This window comes from Leiobunum rupestre, chromosome 8, assembly GCF_980474605.1.
Source record: "Leiobunum rupestre chromosome 8, qqLeiRupe1.1.hap1, whole genome shotgun sequence".
Lineage (NCBI taxonomy): Eukaryota > Metazoa > Arthropoda > Arachnida > Opiliones > Sclerosomatidae > Leiobunum > Leiobunum rupestre.
The window spans coordinates 3,556,878-3,579,691 of record NC_143391.1 but is presented as its reverse complement, the minus strand read 5'-3'; the positions used below and the strand labels follow the sequence as shown (position 1 = coordinate 3,579,691).

At 35.4% G+C, this 22,814-nt stretch overlaps 1 protein-coding gene across 7 annotated transcripts in view; it reads right to left on the bottom strand.

Moving 5' to 3' along the window:
* Positions 1-1,238: 1,238 nt before the first annotated feature.
* LOC149931693 (fasciclin-2-like) overlaps positions 1,239-22,814 on the bottom strand; it is a 53,738-nt gene continuing 32,162 nt past the window's right edge. The window contains exons 2-14 of one of the 7 annotated variants that reach the window (XM_090156478.1): positions 15,477-15,818; positions 13,941-14,326; positions 13,483-13,642; positions 13,269-13,408; positions 13,042-13,198; positions 12,339-12,635; positions 11,451-11,884; positions 11,083-11,272; positions 9,046-9,274; positions 8,289-8,363; positions 4,520-4,579; positions 3,115-3,201; positions 1,239-2,818 (exon numbers count right to left, since the gene is read on the bottom strand). In XM_090156478.1, the coding sequence (XP_090012604.1) occupies positions 2,719-2,818; positions 3,115-3,201; positions 4,520-4,579; positions 8,289-8,363; positions 9,046-9,274; positions 11,083-11,272; positions 11,451-11,884; positions 12,339-12,635; positions 13,042-13,198; positions 13,269-13,408; positions 13,483-13,642; positions 13,941-14,326; positions 15,477-15,818 (2,657 nt within the window). In that variant the 3' untranslated portion in view covers positions 1,239-2,718. Of the gene's footprint in view, positions 2,819-3,114; positions 3,202-4,519; positions 4,580-8,288; positions 8,364-9,045; positions 9,275-10,370; positions 10,442-11,082; positions 11,273-11,450; positions 11,885-12,338; positions 12,636-13,041; positions 13,199-13,268; positions 13,409-13,482; positions 13,643-13,940; positions 14,327-15,476; positions 15,819-22,814 lie in introns of those variants that run through there. The other 6 variants (XM_090156480.1, XM_090156479.1, XM_090156481.1 and 3 more) reach the window with 6 other exon arrangements.

Sequence of the window (22,814 nt, the reverse complement as noted above, 5' to 3'; positions counted from 1 at the left end):
AGGATTATCTTTCCTGTATGGGAAAAAGCATAGGTCACGTCCTGTGAAGCCATAGTGCCGTTACTCCATAGTACGAGAACACTGTAGCTTTAGCCACAGCGGACATTTTGGGGAAAATTATAAAAAAGTAGGATTATCTCTCCTCTATGGGAAAAAGCATAGGTCACGTCCTGTGAAGCCACAGTGCCGTTACTCCATAGTACGAGAACACTGTAGCTTTAGCCACAGCGGACATTTTGGGGAAAATTATAAAAAAAGTAGGATTATCTCTCCTCTATGGGAAAAAGCATAGGTCACGTCCTGTGAAGCCACAGTGCCGTTACTCCATAGTACGAGAACACTGTAGCTTTAGCCACAGCGGACATTTTGGGGAAAATTATAAAAATAGTAGGATTACCTCTCCTCTATGGGAAAAAGCATAGGTCACGTCCTGTGAAGCCACAGTGCCGTTACTCCATAGTACGAGAACACTGTAGCTTTAGCCACAGCGGACATTTTGGGGAAAATTATAAAAAAGTAGGATTATCTCTCCTCTATGGGAAAAAGCATAGGTCACGTCCTGTGAAGCCACAGTGCCGTTACTCCATAGTACGAGAACACTGTAGCTTTAGCCACAGCGGACATTTTGGGGAAAATTATAAAAAAAGTAGGATTATCTTTCCTGTATGGGCAAAAGCATAGGTGACGCCCTGTGAAGAAAACAGTGCCGTTACTCCATAGTACGAGAACACTGTAGCTTTAGCCACAGCGGACATTTTGGGGAAAATTATAAAAAAAGTAGGATTATCTTTCCTGTATGGGCAAAAGCATAGGTGACGCCCTGTGAAGAAAACAGTGCCTTTACTCTATAGTACGAGGACACTGTAGCTTTAGCCACAGCGGACATTTTGGGGAAAATTATAAAAAAGTAGGATTATCTCTCCTCTATGGGAAAAAGCATAGGTCACGTCCTGTGAAGCCACAGTGCCGTTACTCCATAGTACGAGAACACTGTAGCTTTAGCCACAGCGGACATTCTGGGGAAGATTATAAAAAAAGTAGGATTATCTCTCCTCTATGGGAAAAAGCATAGGTCACGTCCTGTGAAGCCACAGTGCCGTTACTCCATAGTACGAGAACACTGTAGGTTTAGCCACAGCGGACATTTTGGGGAAAATTATAAAAAAGTAGGAAAGTGTTTTTGAAATACGTAATTAATATAATTAGGCTTTAATCATCACAACATCACAAAGTAATAAGGCGGTAAATACCAAGTTTCGCTTATATTTTTTCCACAGTAATTTGCTTTTATACAAAATTGTTAATATAAATTGTAACCGGACTTTTTCTAAATGACGGTATATCATTGACAGACTTAACTAATTATCAGTGTTCTTCAGAGAAAAAGCTCGAACAAACTGTTTTCACCGGAAACAATGAAACCCATTTGGTGAAATCATAAGTAACCAAGTGTGACACGTAAAAAAAACGCTTTAATCCGTCACGCAAAATTGGAACGAAAGTTTGGAAATTGACTATTATGAACACCTATAGAATTCATTTTGGCAACTCGTCATCGTCGGCGGGGAGTGAAGAATTTCCCGTTTTTGACTTTGGCGTCATACTTATGTTACTTATGATCAAAGCTGCGGCGAAAAAAATTTTAAAAAAGTTAAAATAAAAAAATTAAAAAGTCGGCAACTGGTTTTTTTTTAAAGTTTTTATAAATTAAAACAGAAGTTTTTTTATTTCTTCTACATGTACGAAAAGTATAAAACAGAATAATAAAATATTGGGGGGAAAAATATACCGGGTTCTTAAGAACTAGGAAAAATAACACATGGAGATCTTAATTAACGCGAAAGATTTTTAAATTAAAAAATACTTTTTTTCGCAAGGCTTTTCACTTTTTTTTACATCTAAAATATATAGTCGAGAAAACACTGCTCGTGGCCGTCATAGTTTTTTACGTGAAATATTTAATACACCTAATATGGAAAAGAAAAGTTTGTGTTTTTATACGGAACTTTGCTGCGATATATACCAGTTTATAAATCTTTTAAATTAAGTTTTGTTTTTTTATACAGTTCACTCAAATAATCGAGTTTTTTTCAATCAAGCAAAGCTCGGGTCCCCGTCTATCGTTCGTTCTTCCGTCGTAGTTTGAAAAGGGTTTATCAAACGTTAGCTCGTTACCAATTATAAAATAAAATCACTTAGATTTAATTACTAACATTTTTTTGCTTAAAATACACGAATTTCGTCAAAAAAAAACAGTGGCTCTGGGGAAAAATAAAATTAAAATTCGCCAATTATAATAAAACCCTTTGTGTAGTGGATACAGCCTTTTCCCATTTTCTGGGGCATGTTTTGGCTAGCCACGAAACTTATTTAAGCTAAAGAGTTTTTTTCCGTTTCGTTTAGCGCTCTTGAAAAAAAAAACACTTTCTCGAAATAAAAAACGAAACAAGAACGGCTGTGGTTTGGCCCCCCTCTTTCTCAAAAACGAATCACACTTTTTGGAATTTCAAGTGTTCGATTAGTTTTACTTAAGCTTGAATTTTCAGCTTTCCGCAAAAAAAGTCGCGCGCACACTTAAAACACTTTTTTCTTAAAACGATCTTTTCAAAAATGGTTCAAAAAGACAACTTATTTTTTTTTATGTTTTCAAAGTTCACCAGCAATAACTTCGGACGCACTGATGCGTGTGGTGGTTGTGGGCGTGTTTTTTGTTAGAAACTAAACTAAACTGTCTTTAGCAACGCTGGATTTGGAACCTTTTGGAGATTTGTTCTTGGCGTCTTCGTTAGCGTGGTCGTTGTTTTTAGTGTCTTTAGAACTGCGCATTTTTTAAATGAATGGAAAAAACACGTTAGTTCAGTGGAAAATTATAATCAAAATGGGAAAATTATTAATTATTTTTTGGTTAACGAAGAATTTTATTTACGCGTTAGTTACCGAATGCAAGAACTTTCAATAGTATAATTGTGGCGTGGAGATTTCTGGACTAAATTTAAGATGTATCTAGAACTTTTTACGGTTTAGGCTTACGATATAAGCTAAAGAATTTAAAGAAATAAACGTATAAAATGTAGCGAGCGTCTTTTGGTCTCGTTTTGCGGTTAAAATGCTCACCCTACAGAACCAAGAATCATCGGCGTCTCTTCCGTACTGTTCTCAATTTCGGAGAATTTTCCTCCTTTAGGCTGATGGGAGTGATTGCTATAACAATATATTGAGAATGACACGCTGCAATATCTCTCGAGGGAAAGCTTGGTTTCCCATCTCCGCCGGTGCTCACTTTTTGCTCACGATCATTTACGGCGAAATATTTTTTCCCAAAAATTATTTAAATCTTTTTTGTCACTTTACTCACTTGCCAGGCTCACTAAATATTTAACATTTTTGCGAATGGACACAAGTTTTTTTTGTTCAACATAAAAGCTCTTAGCCACATTTAAGTTCTTGCAAACAGCGAAAGGCGCTTGTTTTAAGATTTGATCTTAATAACACACAATTAAAAAAATATTGGAAAAAACAAAATGAAATAAAACGAAAAATACGTTAGTGAAACAGACTTAGAAGAGCGTTTATCATAGAAAAACAAAATGGGTGGTTTTGATTGGAAATAAATTTTAGATTTTTGGCATTACGAAAAAAAACAACAACAATAATAAAGCATTCAAAAGAATTGGATGCGAAATCAATTGAAAGAGAATATTTGTTCGTGGAAAAGGGATAAAGGCTCTTTGTTTCGTCATAGCGTTGCGTACGTTATTATTAAGGACAGTGCGCGGGAAATTTCTTCCCATTCATTTCTGGTCACTAGGTAATCTCGGATCTGGACTAAGTTGCCTAGGCAACGTATTTTTCAACTTTCAATGGTCTAAATTCGCAAACAAATATGGCGTTTCAAAATGCAAACTGTCGCGTTATAACAAAATTTCGGATACAGTTATATTTTTTTCTAGCTTCTTTAAATTTGAGTTCCAGATTTCAAGAGATAAAAAAAGGTATTTAAATGATTTTAATATAATATATTTTGTTCGAATGGAAAAGTCTAAGCCTAACATTTAGAAAAACCTCGCATTAGATCCGGATGAGAGCCATCTTTCGTGAAACAGAAGCGAAGAAATAAGTCGAAGGGTTGTCGGGCCTTTCTAATAACGTAGGCAACGGTCATAGTAACAATTTAATCAGTGCATTTTCTTTTAGTTATAAAAACATGCACTTGTAACACAAGTCAGCCATAGATATATCAAAAACACGACGTGTCAATAAACTAAATTAGAAGTGTTTAATTTCGATCGTTCGTTCGTTTAGACGAGACTGTTAGTCAAAGCAGCGTTTGTTAAGAGAGAATTGGCAAAGCGAAATATCACGAACAACAAGAATGGAGACGGAAAATCAAAAATGAAATGTCACTGGCGAGACGACTCCAGAGAGAGAAAGAGAAGAATGAGACAGAAGTGTTTTTTTTGGAGGGTGACAACTATTTGCAATCATTGCTTTTTTTTTGGTTTGGTTTCGAATATCTTACTCAAATGCCGGGTTGTCCACTTCAGTCTTGGATTTCTCGTTGTTCTCCTCTGACCCTTTGCTACGTTCGTGTAAAAGGGGGGAGGGGGGAGGAGATTGGGGTAAATATCAGAGATCTGGGTTTTGTTCGGACGAGGGCGGATTATCACAAAAAAACACCGCTAATATTTTCAAAATAGGGCGGATATAGTGCGGTTCAAGCCACGACATGTTTTAAAATATCGATAATTTCACCCTTATGAGCTACGTTTTTCGTTGGAAATTCATCAGTGTGTCGAGCGTCATTTTAAATTTGATTTATAAATTTTATAATCTTTACCTTACGCTTAGTCATAACGACTCATTTCACTCAAATGTTACAGAATATCCAAGGAACAACTAAGCTCGGTAATATCAGAAGTGTATAAGATCATGTTGGAGAGATGTAACCATGAATTTTTAGGGGAAAATATTATTTTCTTAAAACTAATACGAGGAAAAATACGGTTTTATTAATACAGGATTGTCACAGCTTTTTCTGATTTAAAATTATTTCCTATATTTTTCCTTAATTTTTAAGGCTAAATTTGATGATTTTTAACTTAAATTTTAATAAACCGATTTTTGAAGGCATTTTTTAATTCCCCGACTTTTTCAGGTTTCCCAGATATTGTAAGTAAATATCTCTTTGCACATTTTACACTAATAGGCGAAGTAATAAGTGGAAGCATGTGTAACGTAATAACTCATAAGTATGCCATTTTCTTTAATGAAACCTTGTTCACGGGATATGACGTAAATTACGTCACTTCCAACTCTGTGACGAAAAACGCGCAATCAACTTTATAGATGGGAAACCGAAGAAGTAATTTTTCCTAAAGCCCGGACCTACATGTTACTTTTTATGTAGTGCTTGTTGAAATAGTGGAAATTTTTCAATGTACGGTATGCAACAAGTGTTTTCTTTTAACCAGGTAACTTTTATGACGTATTAAGGCTTAGCTAAGACACTGCGTTTTATTTACCACTGAAAATTTTTCCATTATTTCAACAAGCATTGTAAAAACCGTAACTTTCAGGTCCTGGCCCTAGGAATTATTATTTTTCGTCAATTTTCTTTCAAAATTACCTTTCAGCACGTGACAGTATCTTTAAAAAGAATTTTAAGACTGAAACCAGGTCTCATTAAAATTTTACGCAGAGGCATACTTATGAGATAATATGTTACATATGACATCCATCTATGACGCGATGTACGCTTGCCGGAAATTGACACCAATTGGTCTAATTAGGTTACTTCTCTCGAGGTATATTTTATGTACTTCTGGTAATACTTCGACGAATACGCGAAAAAGCTCCCTCTCACCAAAAGCGCCCCAGAAATGAAGCGAGCCTTTGAAAAATAAATACTTTAAAGGCCGACTACATAAATCTTCGGTTTACTCCGTCTTTCACTGGAAGTAGGCTTACTGCAATACACGTGTGCCATGCAGTCAGCCTACTTCCAGTGAAAGACAGTAAACCGAAGATTTATGTAGTCGGCCTTTAAGGGAGGAGTTTCCCATTCATGCTTAAACACTAAAGAAACAACCACGTGTTGTTGACTAAACACAAAAAGCTTTTAAAAATACGATGGACAATAAGCAACTAGACAAATAGATAATTGTATCTGTATAATATGAATGTGAGCTCAGCACCATGGCAAGGTCAAAAGTAGGTTTCATTTCAAGTCAAAAAAAGGGCGAGGGAGAAATGATTAAAACAAAATGAACACAATGTTATTATAATATGGTGGTCGGAAATTGACAACCAAGCTTTGCAAAAAAAATATTCCCAAAACCCCCGCCAATACGATTTAGAAAAGCAAAATATCAAAAAGGAACCTCTTTCCAAACTGCCCCTTTGAGGTGGAAGGGTATTATTTATTTATATTTAGGGTATCGTGGAGCGTGCTTCAATAGCGTTGGAAGATACCAGGGTGACCACAGGAAACCATCCAATTTTTTAAAGCAAAAACAGAAATTCAGTCATTTTAGAGGAAATTGTAATTTTTAGGTAAATATAAGAAATTATAAGAAGGCTCAAGTGAATTTATAGGAAATTATAGTAATAAAGATTATTTAAAAGAAACTTTGGCTTATGTGTAATATTGCATTTAATATGAAAACATCACAGACTGATTAGATCAAGGGCCACACTCAAATCTATTTTATTTATAGGAAAATAGGATTATATTTCTTAAAATATAAGAGTTCATATGACTTTTTTTTCAAAATTATAGGATTTTATAGGGCTATTTCTTCAAAAGTATAGGATTTTAGAGGACTATATATGCTATTTCATTTACTAACTATGCATTTAAATACAAAATCTATTATTAGTTAAATAAATATTTGATTTCAACTTAAAAATGAGAAACTAACCTTTTTTATTACAATTTACTAGTAACTAACCATGTTAACAACAACAAAAGTATAGACTAGAATTACTATATAGGATTTGAAAGGGCATTACTGGGCATAATATCCAAATTAAAGGATTTGGAGGGGATTTTGCTAAAAATATAAGACGTTATAGGACAATTGTAAAAATAGGATTTGATAGGAATTTTAAGATCTCTGGGGGCTCTGATAGATGTACATATCAAGGTAATATTATATTTTCATTAAAACACCAGCCAGCTAAAAAGTCAATGATATTAGTGTTTTAGTAAAAGGTCAAATTATAGTTATATAGTTAAAATTATAAAATATAGTTAGTGTGGTCACCCTGAGATAATTGGCTGATTTGATTGGGTGTATGAGGGAGCAGCTTACTGTAGAGCGCGAGGGGACTAAAAATAGTGTGAACAAAGTCATTTCTTCTAGAAATGTTTTCTAGTTTCTAGTTCCAAGACATTAGTACTCGAAATAGAGCATTGATAAATTCCTCTAGTACTTAAAATAGTTTTTCGTCAATTTTAGATGGTTAGTTGATGATATCTCAAGATAAAGCCAGTTAGAGGTTTGCAGAAATAAATTTTGACATAAGTATTTTTACTGGTTACTTGCGTGAAACAAATATTTTGCCAAAAATAATTCAGAATGGAAAATATTTTAAAATTTGTAAATATTAGTTAGGTTTTAGTAACACTAGCCATAAATTTTTTGACACAAAATTGTGCTCATTGGAGACTGCGAAATCAAAATGAAAGTTTGTAAAAACTATTTGAGGCACTAGAAGAATGTTCTCTATACCTGTAAATTAACTTTATAGGGTAAATTAAAAACTCTTGGTACTAAAACTATTCTAAGACCAAGGAAATATTACCTTTCCACCTTAAGCTGAACTAACAGTGTAAGTTATAAATAAAATCATATTCAAAATACCATAATGATTTAAATTATGACTCTGGAATAGCATGCAAAACAATTGCCATGCCCATAAAAACATGGGATTCAAAATTTCATTTAAGGTTTTAAAGGGAAAAAATTAAGGTTGCAAAATACACGCGTTCACAATTGACACGAGTACCATCTCGGCAAAAAAAATAAGTTGTTCTTCTTGGTGGTGTTTTAGATTTATTTAACGTAAAATTTAACTATATCACACATAGTACAGACCTTCCGGTACCAAAAGAGGGTACCAGTGTCAATTGAACGCCTGTATTGAAAAATTCCAAGCTCAAAATCTAGGTTTAATTGGTGAAAAAACCAATGCATGGAGTAAAAACTGAATAAAATTGGATTCGGGAAGCAGTTAAGGTGTGGAAGTGGGGATTGATATTGACGTGATCTTGAAATAAATCTTACTCTATTAAATTATCAGGAGTTTGAATAGAATCTGATTTCAGTTGGCCATTATTGGCTGCTTGGCCGTCCTTCTCACTGAGTATATGTATCAAAGGGAAAGAAGGTCGTATGGTGCCAGTAGAGGTGGGTAGGTTAAGGGGAGAGGGGAAGAAAAAAAGGGCGCTTAATTCTAAATTATTACCAAGAACGTATTCATGTTACAGAGAATGTTTGGCTGTACCTAAGCTCCTCCCTCTCCCAGACGTAAACTCTCTACTGTTCCCAATTGTATTGTACTATCTAGTATCCTTACCAAGAACATTCAACTTTTTTGTTGACAAGACTTTTATAATTATATTTTTATTAAGTTATTAAAAGTAAAATAATGGGTAGATTCTCAATTATCATAAATATTTTAAAACAGTTCCTGACAGCGTTAATTCAATTTGAATTGCGAATTTAAGTCAAGACCTAGGTATTACTTTCTTGCTTTTGTAAACAGGTCGACGCTTACATTCTCAGTAACCCAAATAAGTTCTCAATATTACCCATCCGAAAGAACGCGATAATATCAAAAGCTGATTTGATTCCAAAATGAAAGCGAAAGATAAATATGACTCCTATTGCAACCATAACTGACAAAAATATTTGGAAGTCTACTTCCGTAAGGATTAATAGTACTAAAATTGCAAAGACTAACTACGTACGTTTTAAGATGTCAACTAAAAGCGAAACTGATCCCTCAAAAGTTTAAATCAATTGGAAATAAAGTATTCACCCTTTTCCACCATCTTCTATCGTGCCGTCTTTAACCTTTTCTGAAGAGGCAGACCTGCCGCAAACAGCGCCTCTGAGGCAGTAGAAGACTCCACACTGATATCGCAGGTAGCAAGTGGCGTCCAAGAGAGCCAAAATGACCAGAACAACCACAATAATGATGGCGACCATAGCAGCCGTCGTCAAATTACTACCCGTTTCGTCAATTTTCTGCTCTTCAACTGCCGAGCCTTTACCCAAAAACAAAGATTTATAAAATTGATATATTCGGACCCAAAAAATTTAAGTTTTAGCAGTATGTAATATCTTTTGGAGAGAAGTATTCGTGTACTGCTAATGTAATTTGTTACTTGTCGCACGTACCTTCCAAGACTCACACTGCTTTTTCTAAATACGGTTAATAAATGTAAATATACCTACACAGTGTTAATTTATAATTTGTTGTAGCTAGGGCTGGCACTTTTCAATAAATGTTTTGATTTAAATAATTTTTTGATGTTATCAAATACTTTTTTTTATAAAGTAACTTGGCCTTATTGTTTTAATGTGGCTCTTACTTTGAAAAGTCTACCAATGCACGCTACAGTTAGGAGTAGTATGGGTTTTTCTAGCGCTCGAGTAAATTGATCGTGGGAAGAATATACTAATAAAGCTGCGTCTTGTGACATAAGAGCAACATTTCAACAAGTTGGGCAAGACCACTTCTTAATTTAGAAAATAAACTATTTATTGATTTTTATCTAATGGCTCTTTTCCTGCATAATGAACGGATATTTTACCTTAATCAGTTAGCTAATCTTGAATTAAATTAAATCTTAATTAAATTTAATTACTATTAAATATATTAGTTTTCTCAGATTTATTTTAATTTTTTAAGAGCCAATTTTTATCCTCCATTGAAATATAGTGTGCGATTTAAATCAATGATTGTAAAAAAAAAACAAGATTTAAATCAGTCAACCCCATGTAATAAGGAAAAAGTCGAGGAGGTACAAGTTTCAAATTTATACCAAAAACGGATGCTTCTCTCAAAAAAGAATATTATATACTCCCGGTTTAAAAAAAAATTACTTTTCTAAAAAATAGTATTAAAAATACCATTTTCGAACAACGCTAAGTGACAGACCATGCGTTATCTAAATCATTCTTTATAGTCAATCCGGGAAATTTGGGATTTATAGTTTTGCTAAAGGAGGAGGAAATGGGGTACACTGTTGGTGGAGGGACTAGTCAGTTCACATGCACTCTAGTTATATTAACTATCTATAAAAGGAACTATTTTCTATATATCGCAGTCATTTTATGTTTTTTTTTTTGTAATTGTTACGAGGATCGGAATTGTTAAAATATACCGGGGAAGCCAAACGGTGGGAAGCTCTGAGACACTTTGCTGGGATCTAGAAACAAAGACTTTGTTAGAATGATGGATACAGAGAGAGAAACAATGTTATTTTTTCATTTATTTTAGGATTGGTTTAGTATAATTTTAACAACTCAAAAAGGAATTTTTAGTGAACGGAGTTAATACGTTTAGTGCATATTAAAAGAAAAAACACAGACACACATAAATGGTTAGTGATGTGAATTTGTTAAGATAGCAGAAGCGACAAGAGGGTAATGAGAGGATAAAATTAGATTTCTAGACAATTCTCCCAGCATATTAATTTGGTTAAAATTCAAATGAAACCCAAACGACCGGGTCTGTCATCTCAGAAGTTTCAAGGCCTATTTTTAATACCATCATAAGTCTATAAGTTACAGTTCATAACTACAAAATATTTTAGTAATACATTACTGACATCAGTAATAGAAAAAAACCTATGCAAAGCATTCGAGCAAGGTTGTCTTAGAGTAAATATGTCTCGCTGAACATTTAAAGTATAGGAAGTGCCATACTTACCGAAAAATCTTATAGACATATATGAGAGTATTCGTGGAAGCAATTTGGTTTTTAATTTTAAAACATTTTATCGCACTATCAGCGACCATGGGGCCTAACTATCGCAACGCATTTAGATTGATAGGAACTTGGTCTTACCTGGGGAAGTCTTGAAAGCCATGGAAGCTGGCTGACTGTATCCAATTTCGTTCTTGGCTCTCAATTCAATTTTATAATGAGTGTTGGGTTTGAGGAAAGTGATGTTGTGCCTGGGTGAGGTCTCCCAGTTGCGGATTTCCACTTTTTGCGCATTGCCAACTTGTCGGTATTCATTGCCTTCAAAATCAATCTGTAAAAAGACAAATCAGTTTTGTTTTCCCAGACTCAGAGGTCAGTAAAATGACCCCTTTAATTACCGAAGTGAATCGGAAATAATAAGAGATCCAGTAATAGTTTACTAATATCACAAGAAAACCACACTCCACAAAATAGGAACTGGTTAAATTACAGTAAAGGCCAACAGTTACCTCAAAGAATCGAAGTTCAAAGTATTCGATTTTGCGTCCATTGTCTTGAGGAACACCCCATCGCACTTGGAAGCTGTCCGGGAATCTGCTGACGTTGGTTCCAGATGGAATAGTGAATATGGGGGTCTCTGGGCTCGACTCTGATGACGTCATTTTCTCTAGATCATCACTGAATCGGCCGATGCCGGCGTCATTCTTGGCAGCAAACCGAAAGAAGTACTTGGTGCGGGGTTTCAAGTTTTCCAAGATGTAAGGCGCGCCATCGATCCACTCTTTCGTCTCAAAGGCTGTCTCGTCTGCCTCTTCCTCGCGGAATTCTACAACGTATTCCCGGATGGTCAGTCCACCATCATCCTGAGGACCTTTCAGTTTGAACGTTATCGTAGTGGCTGTCACGTGGTCTATGCTGTATTGTTGTAATCTGCCAGGTTCCCCTGGTTAAAAGCAATTAAAATAATTATGTGTCTAATTTTTTCGAGTTAATCAAGATTTCACAGGTTGTGCAAATACCATTATTGGGTGATCAAACCTAATATCAAATAATTTTTCAAGGTTTTAATTTAAAAATAAAAAATAGTTACATTAAATATTATAGGGTTTAAAATGTAGGTTGGCAATGAAAAGATAAAGCTTTAAAAACCAAACACGAATTAACAAATAGTAAAAAATTCTTAAGTTGCATTGCATCTACCCATCGGTTTTTGGTTTAATATTAGAGGACAAAACTCTAAAAATGAGTAATAGTTTCTACACTAATTATTTGCTTAGTAAAAACAGTCTTTTTCAAGCACTATTCGATCCAAACAAATTTTGCTTTTGGTACATGATGAAAGTATTTGAGGTTTTTAAAAATTTTGCACACCTTTATTAAATTAAATGTCAACTTACTAGCTTCGCTAAGTTCTATTTCGACTGAGTTGTTTCCATGTTGATTTTTAGCATCGCATCGGTAGCGTCCATAAACATTTGTGCCGCCGGTAATTTCCGTTGACGGTTTAACCAGTAGATTACTGTACGAGACATCTCCGTAGACATGATAAATTTCAGTGTTTATAATTGGTTGTCCTCTAAAAGACCATGTGATGGAGGCATTGGGAATGGCTTCGACAATACAGGTCAAATTGACTGGGTGATTTTTCCATGCCTTCTTAGAATGGGTCGTTGTTAAAGACATTTCTGGAGGGTCTAAAATACAATAAAGTTAAAAATATTCTATTTAATTAAACAAAAGATTTGACAAAAATTCAAATTATTTTAAAGACAAAATCTATTATTAAAAATAACTGCTCGTGAGTTTGAACATAAAGTCTAAGACGCGTGATCTTGTCGTGTGAGTGCTCTTATTTACAAATAGAAAAGCTTAAACAATAGCAGATGACTAATGCCATCTAATGACCAGCAATTGAACCTCTGTAGATTGTTTATAAATGATAAATGCAATTCACTTTAGAAGCTCAGATAGCATACATTTCCAAGTAAAGATGCGAGAGATTTTAAAAAAAGGAATTAAAGGAAATTAAAGAAAAATTATCCCAGTAACATTTTGATAACTTGGGTTCTTCTATTTCATTGGATTTAAAATCAGACTTACATTCAACTTGTAAGTGTCCCACCCTCTCTACTTGTCCACCATTATTTTGGCCGTTACAGTAATAAAGTCCATCATCACTCCTCATTACAGACTGGATGGTTAAGACTAAAACCTCCTCGTTATTTTCCGTAAGAGTTTCAACAATGAAACGGTCCTCCTAACATTTAAAAGTAACATTTTAATATATTGAAATTCGAGAGAAACTGGAAAAGTAATTTAATATTTACCGTATTATCAAAAGGCTTGTGCACGCCATCTTTCCTAATAGTAACGTGTGGTTTTGGATCTCCAGAAACACGGCACCTCATAGCAATGTCTCTGCCTTGAATAACTGTGGCATTTTGGAAATCTCTCACTTCCGGTTTCACTTTAAATTAAGTGGAAAAAGCAATATTAGCTGGTAGTTTTGGCATGGTCACCAGTGGTTGTGTAAAATCTTACCAATCACAGATACAAAAGCTTCCTTGGCATCTGTGTCAGCACTGTTCATAGCAAGGCACTTAAACGTGCCAGTGTCGGCGCTAACTACTTTCTGAATAGTTAAAACTCCCGTATCGGAATTGACAAGGTAGCCTTCCACTGAACTCAAATTTTGTTGTTGCTACAAGAAAAATGTTAAATTGAATGGATATTTATTTTTTCTAAATAACCTTAAATAGATGGAAATTATTCGCTTATTTGGTGTAGTGCAAAGAGATTTTCAAAGATGATGTTAGCCGATTATAATTATATTGACCACAATTCAGACAAGTCAGTGGCCATTTCTTTTCACATTTACATTTTAATCAAAACCATGTTTTACACAAAAAGTTACTACCAAAAGTTTTAGTGTAAGCAGATAAATCTTTGAAAATTGCACACCCCAAAGTAAGCAAATAATTTGACGCCAATGTATTTACCTGATTAGTCCAATAGAATTTGGGAGCTGGAAAACCAGTGGCTTGACAAATCAATTGCACTCTGTCTCCTTCAATGAACTGATACTTTTCCTCGAAGTTGTTGATTTGCGGCGGGACGTGGACTTCGACGCTGATTCGTCTTGTTTGGATGTCACCGGTGCTGGAAATGATGGCTCGAACTTCGAAAGTGCCGCTGTCCCCCTCGTTAACTTCGGGAATGACCAGTCCATGAGTCTCTGTGGCGTATCGCTCGTGGTCAATCGGAACACCGTTTCTCAACCACGTCAGCTGTGCAGCCGGGTTGGCATTCACTCGACACCTAATTCTTCCTTGTTTATTGACAACTACCGCTTGACTCTCTGGGCATTCCTCGAACGTTATACCATCTAGAAAAAGCAAACGCAGCAACATACCATTATTAATCGCATGCGAAAATAGTCTGTTAGCACCATGGAGAAAATGTAAGAAACGTTTAATGCTAGCTGGGAATGCAGTTTAACAAAAATGGGTTTTGCCTGTTTAGCAGTGTGATTAGTGTTCGTACGGGGACAAAATAAAGTCGGGGTCGGGGTCGGGGTGGGTCTAACCCCGCGAAAAACAAGTCGGGGTCGGGGATGGAAAATTCTTTGAGTTTATTATGAATAGAAAAATTATAAAAATAACCCAATTTTACTGAGCCTAGAGGTCTATAGCTTAGGCAATTGTTTAAGTAAGTTGTTTCATAAATTCACAAGTTATTTACAAACGTTGTAACTCCTTAGCTGAGACTGAGAGAGCCCGAAACAACGGAAATTATGAAAGTAAACTAAAATTTAAAAAAGCTACTCAAGTCGGAGTTAAGCGTCGAGCGAGAATTACTTCAGCGGCATCAGCCGAAGGTCATTCGGATCATTCTATTGTCGCCCACGAAAAAAGGGAGAAAAGGAATCTATATATTTTATATATTTTTAGGATTTTAGCGGGGTGCGTTGGCGCGAAAATTTAAAATTACACTACAAAAACATAACCCCGAAAAATGGAAAACCCCGACTTAGTTTGCGACAGTCGGGGTCGAGGTCGGGGTCCCCGTACGAACACTAAGTGTGATGACGTCAAAAAGCACTAGCCAGATAATAGAGGCTGTCAAAATTAGGGGCTGACACTGCCTTTTTCACGTGGTAAGACATGAATGTCTGAGGTTTTCAAGGTCCACAAAATTGTTTAACTAGTATTTTCTAGAAATAGGGCTGGAAATATTCCAGAATAGTATTGGTTATATATTCTACCACGAGGTACCTTAAAGGGCCACACAGGCGTTTGAAACAATTATTGGTGGTAGCAGATACGATCAATCATATTCTGGAAAAAAGCGCGGGAAACTGGTTAAATTAAAACGCCGGTGTGTCCCTTAAAATTCAAATGATTATGTGGCTATTTAAGGTCATCAAACGCGAAAATATGAGCCTTATAAAACTCCAGCATCATGGTGATAATACTTTACGACTCCTTACGTTTTCCCCTCATTAACGGCAAGCGTAATAATTGTCGACTACTTACGATAAAAAGTAATATTAACATCATCTACCAACTTGTACGTGTCTCCGTACATCGCGGAACAACTGTATTTTCCGGTGGCTTCCGGTGTCGGGTTTTGGAAAATAAGTAAATAGCGATATGGTGTTTGTTGGATGGATGAAATGTCCGCGGCGTCACCGGTCGGAATATCTCCTTCGGGGCCCGTCCATTTCATGTCTTCGAATAATTTGACATCCGTAGCTTCGCCGATACACGACAGCACCAGCGGGGAGCCCGCTGGCTTCGATATCGTCGGTTGAACGGGTTCGATGAACACTTTCGCATCTTGACCGTAAGTCGCATCTTGACTGTAAGTTACACACACTGTCAAAAAAAAATTCGTTAGACATTTTCGTATTTTTTATTCAGTTTTCCAATACCCTTAAAGACAAATTGGAACATTTTTACTTATTATACTTTAATCAGAAGTTGCCCAATTTTACTTCAATTATTTTTTTTAATACAAAGGTTCTATTAATTTAAGAAAAAAAACTTATTGCAACCTAGGAGCAACTAACACAAGGAGAACGCAGCCAGCCTTTAAACAAGCCAACAAATTTCATTGGACGAACCTTTTACTGGCGGGGGAGAAGACAATTTCCGAATTTTCCCCTTCCGACGGCAGCAGGCGCTAAAGCGTCTAACCAATGAAAAATGTACGCAAGAAAATACATGACTTTTGACTGGTTGCGTTCTCATTGTGTGGGGTGCTGTTTTTGTTGCCCCTAGCTGCCACGTTAAAAAATTAAAGATAAAAATGACCTCGGAAAAATTTTACTCCGAAAAATAGCATTAAAACAATAGCCAAGTGCCCTACTTATTGTTATTATATTACTTCTAGTATATGTAATTACAAAACGTTATAATTTAACTTTGAAATTAGATCATGCAACTTTAATTGAACGACTTAATTTTAAACTTCATTAAGTAGTTTAATTATATCGTCAATAAAATTATTCAAAGAAAAAGTCCCCCGAAGGATGTCGCTACTGTTTCATACCCAGTAGTCAGCCTTCAAATTCTCAATACCCTAAATACGTTCGCGAAAGTACCTTATCACAATGATGATAAAACAAAACCCAAATCTTGGTTCCAAGTCGATAGAGCGTGAAATTTGAACTAAGATGACTATGGAATAATTTTCTCGAATTGAACCGGACAATGAGCTGAGACTAGACACGAATTAATTTTGCTACGATTGAAAGTCAGTTGGGATCCAGTTGATCAACCAGGATGAAGGGGTGAAATCATGTACGTAGGAACGCGGTCGACTTAATTTATCAAAATGTTCAAGAACGTTTTGAGGTTAAAAAGAACGGACGCGTCTACTCAAAGTAGTATTAGTCAGGCCAAAATAAAATTCACAATTTGTAACTAGATATACGTATTTAAGTAATATTACGGATCCATTTTAAACAGGGTTGCCACCAAATTTTCAGATTCAAATTCCCTGTTTTCCCTGACCATTTGAAGTGATTTTCAATGACTTTATACGCCAAAATTTTTATTTGATACTTTAAATTTATTAACTTCTGATAAAAGTAAATTGACTAATTTCAGTAAAAAGTTATTAAAATGTTGAAAAAATTAGCCAAAGTTTCCAGGTAATAAATGATAAACATAGAATTTGTCATAGACCTAGAGTAAAATTACCTTCAAAAAGTGTTCAGATAAAATTGAGTTCCCCGACTTTTTACAAATTCTTCAAATTGCCTGACCTTTCAGGCCCATTTTTAATTTCTCGGACCTTTCCTTGAAGTGTGGCAACCCTGTTAAAACGCTAGCCAGCCGTAAAGGTCAATGAAATTAGTGCTTTAGTAAAAGCTGGCTGTTTTTGAACGCCTTCTATCGAATTTTAAAACTATTTAAATCAAAGCGCGAAATATATAAAAATAAGAAAATTTCAAATTATAGGAAGTTATAGGAAGACAATCGAAATATTGGAAAAAAATTATAAAATATAGTAAGTTTGGTCACCCTGCACTAACTACATTAAAGGGAATATAACCTACAAAATAATCTTTATGGAACACTCCTGCAATTTTTCAAATTTCCCTGTACAGTGGCGCCAAATATTTTTAAAGCCAAAAGCAAGAGCGGCCAGAGCTGCAAACGTTGGTGTTCCAAACCAAATACCCGAGGTTATACCCCCCTTTAACTAACAAGTTTATTCGAAGTATAAAATGTTCTTACAAACGATACTAGATGGCGTTATAGAATTGGGTAAATGGAGAGTTTGACTCGTGCTAGGTACGTTCTTAGAAACTTAAATACGTTCTTGCGTTAATACATGACATGGAAACACTGTCAACTTAATTTAACAAAATTTCTTTTTATTTTACACCTCCAAAACGCGAGACACTTGCTTAAATGAGAGATTGTTGTGACGGACAACGGGAAGAGGTTGAAGGCGCCGTAACCTCATTAAGAGAAACACGCAAACCGGTCCACCAAAAAGCAGGAGGCTAAAGAGAAGAAAAGTGACAGCACTGTCGTCTCTTGTTGTTGATTAAGAGCGCCACCGGACGCTGTCAAAACTGCGTGCCTCCCCGTTTTCAAAGCGGATTGGGCTGCGTTCAAATTGAGCGTCGTCAACCCCACCACCACTTACTACCACCACGCTCTTGTCATTGGACACACTTTAGAAAATAAAGTGGCCTTTTAAAAGCGTGCAGTTGGGTAATCAATTTTATGTATGTATGTATGTATGTATGTATGAAAGTCGGGCAGTAAATAATGCGATCTTTTAAAATCCAATGTTTATGCTCCACGCTCGATAGATACAACCAAATATCCCCGCTCGATAGATACCACGAAATATCCCCGCTCGATAGATACCACGAAATATCCCCGCTCGATAGATACCACGAAATATCCCCGCTCGATAGATACCACGAAATATCCCCGCTCGATAGATTATATTTCGATATTTATAAAAAAAACGCGGACAATTTTCAGTATTATTTTAGAGATTCTATGGGCACTAGTCTTTAGAGCAGCGGTTCCCAAATTTATTTTGCTATGGAACCCTAAATTATCCACCTAATTCTGGTGGAACCCCAACTAATTTTTTTACTTATCTTAAAAGACTCTTGACAGAAACAAAGATGGCCGCGCTGCGAATTCTCTGAACCCCTGTGATCCTTCCGCGGAACCCTAGGGTTCCGTGGAACACCTTTTGGGAACCGCTGCTTTAGAGTATTAGATTTATATTTCTAAAGAAATACCTTCATAGAAACTGATTCTAAAGGGTTTCTATAGCTACTAGAATAAGTAACGTAACAATTAAGGATGGCATTATTTGAATGCTCATTTTCTGACTGAACCTTTTTTAGGAACTGACGCTAGCCCAGATCCGACTTGGACTTGCAACCCAACTTAGTAGTTTATTTTCGCCCTTGGTAGAAGTATATTTTAGCTTGAGCATATGTATACAATAGGCAGCGGTCTGTGCCGAGAACTAAACCTAGATGGCGCAATAACTCTGAAAATTAGTTCCGGTATAATTTTTACTAATTATCATACTTGACATTTTACTTTAACTTATGACAATAGCCCATTATTCTAAACAATTTAGTTGCTCTAAAGGTATTCTAAAACGAAATCTTCTAAACTTAGAATTAAATTAGGGGACTTGATAAAAGTAACCAAATAGGTATCAATGTATAACCAAAAGTTCTTTATTTGAACTAAATTCCAAAACTCCATCCTAGGATTTAATCATTTTTCTAGGTTTGTGGCGCCACCTTGTGTACTACGTTCGAAGTATTTTATCATTAATCCTCATCTTTGATTATTTTGTAAACTGTCCTTGAGCAGATGTTTACACATATTTTAAGATTATGTTGGATTACATGAAAATAGGTTACTTTAGGGACTTTGATGAAAAATAGGTATTTTATGGACCTGGCGGGAGCCTTGTCTAAAGCATAGACCTTCCTTAGTCTATGTCTAAAGTTATTCCAAGACAAATACCTTAAAGGCCGACTACATAAATCTTCGGTTTACTCTGACTTTCACTGGAAGTAGGCTTACGGCAATACACGTGTGCCATGCAGTCAGCCTACTTCCAGCGAAAGAAAGGGTAAACCGAAGATTTATGTAGTCGGCCTTTAAGTAAAATGTCCTACTAAGGTATTTCTATAGTTAATATAAATGTTTTTTTTTTCACAAAAAATATGGTAGAGGAAATCCCACAATAAATAAAGGTCGACCTACATTACAAATTTATATTTACAAAACGATCAATACGAAGCAGTTAAGTTTCGATCGAAAGATAGAGGTCGCTATCAAAGGTTCTTGGGTCGATTTTCCGCAGAAGAGTCGACCCACCACCGGTCTCCCAATATAAAGTTTCGAAATAGATTTTCATTTTATATTACAAAAAATTGAGGACTTTGGGAAATTTTGGGCAGTCTTAGTATAATTATCTTAATTGGTCACACAGGTACGGGTGGCAGGTATCACTATTCACTAACGCTAATTTCGCGGAAGTTCAAACCCCAAGTCTCACGCTGATGTCTCGACAGACAGTTAACGCCCTTAAGGACGGGGGGGGGGGTGTCATTTTTGAGCTGCAGGAAATTCAAGGCCATTATCAAATGTCGGACTATGTACGATAGAATTTAATGAAACAAGACGAAGAGATTCAGAAGCACGCCACCAGGAAATGGTCCGTTGAAAAGGAACATTACGCAAGACGCTCAATCAAACCACAAAACCATCCGGACGTCGTCAATACTAGTTTATTTTTGACGTCTTCAACCCGGTCTTTCGCATCTCGGGAAGACGTCAAGTAACGAGACTTTTGGGAAAAGCTCTTACGTTTAAGAAAATTAAATGGTAAGTCTAGCAGAGTTATCAAAAGCACATTTAATTTAATCCAAGTTCAGTCCAGTGGCAAAAATGGCAAAAAGGGGATAATAAACAGGGTCTCTACAATTTTTAGATTAAAATTCCCTGAACATTTTATAAGATTTACCCTGACTTTTTAAGGCCAAAAATTTAATTAGAAGTTAATAAATTTAAGTAAAAAGGCTATTGCAATGTTGAAAAAATTAGCTAAACTTTCAAGAAAATAAATGGTAATCATAGAACAGGGTTCGTACAAAATTTCCGGAATTAAATTCTCTGATTTTTCCAGGTTTTCCCTGACCAAATTTCCAAATTTTCCTTAGCCATTTTTGTAGAATAAATTAATGATTTGAGGTAAAATGTTGATTATGTATTTTTAATACATCTTTCAAAAATTTATTTCCCTGATTTTTTTGGGACCATTTTAAAATTCCCTTACTTTTTGGGACCATTTTAAAATTCCCTTACTTTTTGGGACCATTTTAAAATTCCCTTACTTTTTGGGACCATTTTAAAATTCGCTGACTATTCACTGACCATTGAGAATCATTTTCAAATTCCCGGACCTTTAGGAAACATTTTCAAATTCCCCGTGCGAAATTGAACGAGCCCTTCTATAATAAAATATAACGCTTTTGCAAGAATGTCCTGGCTCTGTATTATTACTTCTGGGCAATTGCTGAACAGGTTTTATTTAGGCGTCTATTTGCTATAAGACAAGAAAAACCCAAAAAAGGAAAACTGAATCATATTAAAGGCCGGCTACATAAATCTTCGGATTACTCTGTATTTCACTGGAAGTAGGGTTACTGCAATACACGTGAGCCATGCAGTCAGCCTACTGGACAGAGTAAACCGAAGATTTATGTAGTCGGCCTTTAAAAGATTCTATAGAAATTTGCGACGTTTTATAGTCCAATTCCACTTCTACAATCATCTTCAAAGGGTCATTTCCGCTCTAAGAAATTTATTCATGGCTCAATAAATATTTAAAAAAAATTAATTGAATTTTTAAAGCGAATTCATTTTTATGCAATTAATGTCTAATTTGCTAATAAATTGATTCGGTCAGTTCAACAATAAAATTTAATGTGATGCTAATTAAAATTAATTATTTAACTATCTTTTTCTAAAATAACTTAAGTTAAACCAGATTTACAAAAATTAAAGTTATTACATTTTTAGCTCTAAAACTGTATTCAAGTAAACGTAGTCATTTCCAGTAATAACGGCTCTACAAATTTCCCTGATTTTAAACAAAAAAATTAATTTCCCATGCTTTTCGGTCGACAATAAATTCCCTGATATTTCCAGGTTAATATGAACCCTGTTAAACTCGGGTAACGACAAAATTCATTATTTTCGAATTACTACATTTTAGCACAGAGGTAAATAACAAATAAAAAACAAGTAAAACTGGTGGGCATAGTTCCCCCGGTAAGATTTAAATTATTTAAGTAAAAATGCCTTTCGCCGGTGGCTGCCAAGAGACCATTTTCGGGTTTTTATGGAGATTTAAAACCGAGCGGTTCTCAACTGTCTCGCTTCTGTTTCCGCAATACGAGGATAAAATTAAATTTCATTGCCCTCCATAGCGATGCGAAAGAACTCGCTAAAAAGACCGAATTCCGTGAATTGTTTCCCGTTTTATTTTAATTAAGTAAAATTTGAAACAATTACCGCCCGGATAAAATATTGCAAAATCAAAGAGATTTAAGTTCTTTTACGTGACGTCCGCATCTCCAGAGTCAAAGGTTATTTGATTGCATTTTTACCCCGACATTTTAATACAATTTCTAGTGAAAACTACTCCTTTATAGTAAAATTCGGATAGAGAAGGACAAGTTGGTACGGAGTTTCTCGGTCTCGCCACGAGATGACGCTAGTGGCGCGTTGAGGGAAAGTTTTAGCAGAAGTTTGAGCGATTAAAATGAAACCGCTTTTTTATATTACGTACCATAAGTAACGTAACAATAAGTATGATAATTATGGTTTTATTGCTAATTTTCTGATCGAACCTTTTTACGATACTGACATCAATAAGCTACGACTTAGACTTAAAGTTTATTTCGCCTTGTGAATATTTAGAGAACTCTAACCTAGATTGTGCAATCATTCTGTCAATTTTTCCTAATTGACATACTTAATGTATGATATTACTTATATAAACAGTACTTTTCCTCTGGTGTAATAATTTTAGAAACTTCGTTAATGTATTTATAACCGATTAATTGATATATACCTGAGGGTGTTTAAAAAAGTTAAGCAAAAATTTTAAGGAGTTGAGAAGTATGCCTGTTTTTCCCCATTTTTCCTACGATGAGTTAAAAGAGCGCCAGAGAGCTTCAAAGTGTGGCCTAACAGCCCCTGGAAGTACCAAGTAGGCTGAAACACTTAAAAATAAAAACTAATCATTTTATCACAAAATATACTAGTACAATAACCGAAGTATAGATTAGAATGACC